General features: G+C 40.7%; 1 protein-coding gene across 1 annotated transcript; it reads right to left on the bottom strand.

Annotated features, from left to right (window-relative positions):
• Positions 1-1,302: 1,302 nt before the first annotated feature.
• On the bottom strand, positions 1,303-3,408 carry her5 (hairy-related 5). Its single transcript, XM_014212866.2, has 3 exons — positions 3,266-3,408; positions 2,818-2,913; positions 1,303-2,647 (listed from the first exon to the last, which is right to left on the bottom strand). Exons 1-3 carry the CDS (start codon positions 3,302-3,304, stop codon positions 2,159-2,161), a joined length of 624 nt encoding a protein of 207 aa, XP_014068341.1. The 5' UTR covers positions 3,305-3,408; the 3' UTR covers positions 1,303-2,158.
• Positions 3,409-3,964: the final 556 nt, after the last annotated feature.

The raw sequence follows: 3,964 nt of genomic DNA, 5'->3' as shown, positions 1-3,964 counted from the left end.
TCAATCTTCATCAGTTTCTACACAAAAATATGACGCGAATAATATGTGATTTGACTGGAGAGATAAACTAACATGAGGTCTAACATAACTTCATGGTACATAGTGCTCTATATTGTATGGCAGACATGCTCACAAGGTATCTCCTGGTGAAGAAGCCTTCGAACCTCTATAGGACCAACTTGTCTAAATAAATAGATCTTAATGATTGATTTTTCAATTATTGGACTGTGTGACTCATATGGTGCTTGCAACACCAGGGTTCTGGGTTTGATTCCCACACGGGACCATTACGAAAAATGTATGCACTCACTGTAAGTTGCTCTGGATAAGTGTCTGCTAAATGACTAAAATGTAAATTCCTGCATTCGAGTCGGGCCTACTAGCCTTGAATATTTCCTATTCAATGAATATGGTCAAGCTGCGAATGACCCCTGATCTACCTATCCACGCCTGAGACTTGAGATCAGAGCCGGTTGGATGCTCCAGACTGTATTACGATGCTCAACTCTCTGCATCTCAATGTCTGCTGATGGTTGGCCATGCCAGTGTAAAGTGCACCGTTTGTTTTAATGGTGAGTCTTGTACATTGACATATATGGTCTTGTCACCTAAAAAATGTGCAAATGTCAGGGCTGTTCACACTAACAATGTAGGACAATGTTGTCTGATGGCTCAGGAAGTACAACATTTAGAGCAAACAGACGTAGCAGCCAACAAAGTTTTATACAAGAGTCCACGTTCATTCAATTTTAATATAAAAAAAAATATAGGACAACATTGTTTTGCCATGTTTAACATAAACAGGATGTCAGTGTTTCTCACTTGGACAAAACACTTTTTTAGCAAGACTAGCACAATGTTAACCAGCAAGACTAGCACAATGTTAACCAGCAAGACTAGCACAATGTTAACCAGCAAGACTAGCACAATGTTAACCAGCAAGACTAGCACAATGTTAACCAGCAAGACTAGCACAATGTTAAACCAGCAAGACTAGCACAATGTTAACCAGCAAGACTAGCACAATGTTAAACCAGCAAGACTAGCATAATGTTAAACCAGCAAGACTAGCACAATGTTAAACCAGCAAGACTAGCATAATGTTAAACCAGCAAGACTAGCACAATGTTAACCAGCAAGACTAGCACAATGTTAAACCAGCAAGACTAGCACAATGGGGCGGTAGGTAGCCTAGTGGTTAGAGCATTGGGCCAGTAACTGAAAGGTTGCTAGATCGAATCCTCGAGCTGACAAGGTAAAAATCTGTCGTTCTGCCCCTGAACAAAGCAGTTAACGCAAGAATTTGTTCTTTACTGACTAGCCTGGTTTAAAAAAAAGTGAAACCACGCATCAAAAAATGTAGTTGAATGCAGTTTATCTTATATGCCCTTAAAACAATAAGAAAACATGTATTTTAATCAAGGCTAATATGAGACTATATTGTCTAATAATATATCACCACACAAAGTCTCGTGCCATAGCAAGGCCACAGAGGTAAGGTTTATATTGAAAAAATATACTATTGAGAGTCAAACACCTTGTTTACCTTCAGTGTCTCCAAAGAATAGAAAGACTTTTTGAGCCTTGTTTTTTTTTTTAATCAACATTCTAAAGTTGTGGTTAAAAAATTACAAATGTAATCAGCAGACATGCCTGAGAAAAAGGCAGAACCCGAACCCCAAAGAAACAAAAAAAATGACATAGTGGGTTACATGACTGGTTATCTGATTCCTTTTTGTATTTTTAAATACACACAAAAAATGTTTCAACATAAATTCAATTTGCCATATTTCCCTTGTAGATATATAGTAGACATATGGAAACAATTGACATATATTGGCATTTCCACGACAGTATCTGTTCATATCGTGAACAAATAAAGTCATCCATATATACAAGATGTACATTTAAACAAATGACAGTCAGTCTACCGAGAGTCACACAGCTAACCCAGTCAGCCCCCACCGTTTTCACTTTGAACAGTCCACTCCACTTCCAATCACCGTCCACTCTACTCCCAATCACTACCTATTGCCAATCAACCTTCTCCATCCCATCCCTGCTGGGCAGTTGATGAGCGGGGCAGCTGTTAGTTCTACAACCAGATTTCTGGCGCCGAACTGTGACCCCAACAGAGCAAACCATTGGAGGTTGTCTATCACTGCTGTGGCCATGGCCTCCACACAGAGTCACTGTGCTCCATGTACGGCTTGGAGGGGGAAAGACTCTCTATGTTACCGAGGCCATTTCTCAGACCTGGGCCTGGGTGAGGCTGTGGCAGCTGCTGTCTAGCCAGGGGAGTTTGGTCGGGGGTGGAAGGTGATGTACCATGGAGCTGGGCAGATGATGGAGGATGGGTGAGCCCCATGGGGGACCTCTGAGGTAGGGCATCAGAATCGTGGCTGGGCTCATCCAACTCCTGGCTCTTGGTTGCTATAAAGTGGCTGACTCTTAGTAGGCATGACCTCATGCCCTCACGGTAGTTATGCTGCTTCCTCTTGCAGGGGGACCTCTGCTCTTCCCCACCCTCTTTGGAGTGGCCTCTTTTCATTTGCTGATGCTGTTGTTCTCCTTCCTGCTCTGTCCTCAGGAAGTTGACCACACTCTCCAAAATCTCTGCCTTTTCCACCTTGGGATTCTTCAGTTTCTAAATAAACAAGTACAAAATAAATACATCTGAAAATACTCAGAAAAAAGACACAGGTGTGACATAAAATGTGAAATCTCAATCACTTATGACCATATATAACATATTCACGGTTAAGAGTAAATGAATAATCTATATTAGGGAAAATAGACCATCTTTATGTAACTCACCTCATTACTTGTGTTCTCCAACAACAAAAGTCGTAAGGTTTCCAGACTGTGGTTGATACGATCTCTCCTCCGTTTCTCCATGAGGGGTTTGGGGACCTGAACGTATAAATCCCTGAGTTAGGCCTATTCGTTTACTGGCGTATAAAATTGAATGACAAAAGCAGGATATCCCCTGAGATTATGTGCGTGAAGTGAAAAGAAAAAGACCAACATAAAGTAGCCTAAAACCATCAGATTCAATTATATCATAATTTCCCAACCCAAGCAGCTAAAAGAATAAGTAAAATAACTAAGCTTTACTTTAAAATTACAACAACACGTTTAGGCTTGATGAAAATCAGACGGAGTTTTGTGGCAATAAACAGTCTTTCATCCATGCACCTAATTTGTACGAAACAGAAATGCAACAAATAATGAACTCTAATGAAAATGAAAAAGCTTTACTTACCCTTCTTACGTCCTTTTGATCTGGGAGCACAGTCTCCATTGTTTTCCTGACGAAATAATGTCGAGATGTTGTCTAAAATCAGAGAAGTAAATGGCGCTTCACATCTATAAAAGCCGTAGAATATAACCACGCACATTCGCGCCCACGGTTCTACTTTATTTGGATTACAGGTATCGCCCACCATGACATATACAGTCAATACATCCAGGCATAGCTATTGGCTTATTCAAGAAAGGGCACCACCCCTGATCCCAGATGCGCACGCCCTTGGCATCGAGTAACACTATTGACAAAGTAGCCCTAGGCCTAATCCTGTAACCTAATTTCGTTTGAGAAATGTCCCACTGGGGACAGAAGTCAATTCAACGTCTAGGCTATTCCACGTTGGTTCAACGTAATTTCGTTTAAATGACGTGGAAACAACGTTGATTCAAACAGTGTGTGCACAGTGGGAAGGTTTATCATGTAATTCGAGAAATGAACACTTCCTCATGATATCTTTATCGTCAGAGTGGGCTAACAGGTGGAAAGGTGGAAACTGCAAGTCCATGAGGTTCAACGTTTTCATAAAACAATACATTCCGACCAAAGTAAATGTCTGAATCCATAATATATGGCCTTTGTTTTAAAAACATGTTTATGTCTATCAGCAAAGACGACAGTTAAACATTGTTAAGGGGATGTGGCATTGGAACATAT

This window comes from Salmo salar, chromosome ssa09, assembly GCF_905237065.1.
Source record: "Salmo salar chromosome ssa09, Ssal_v3.1, whole genome shotgun sequence".
In the NCBI taxonomy this organism is placed as follows: Eukaryota; Metazoa; Chordata; class Actinopteri; order Salmoniformes; family Salmonidae; genus Salmo; species Salmo salar.
This window is presented reverse-complemented; position numbering and strand designations above follow the sequence as displayed.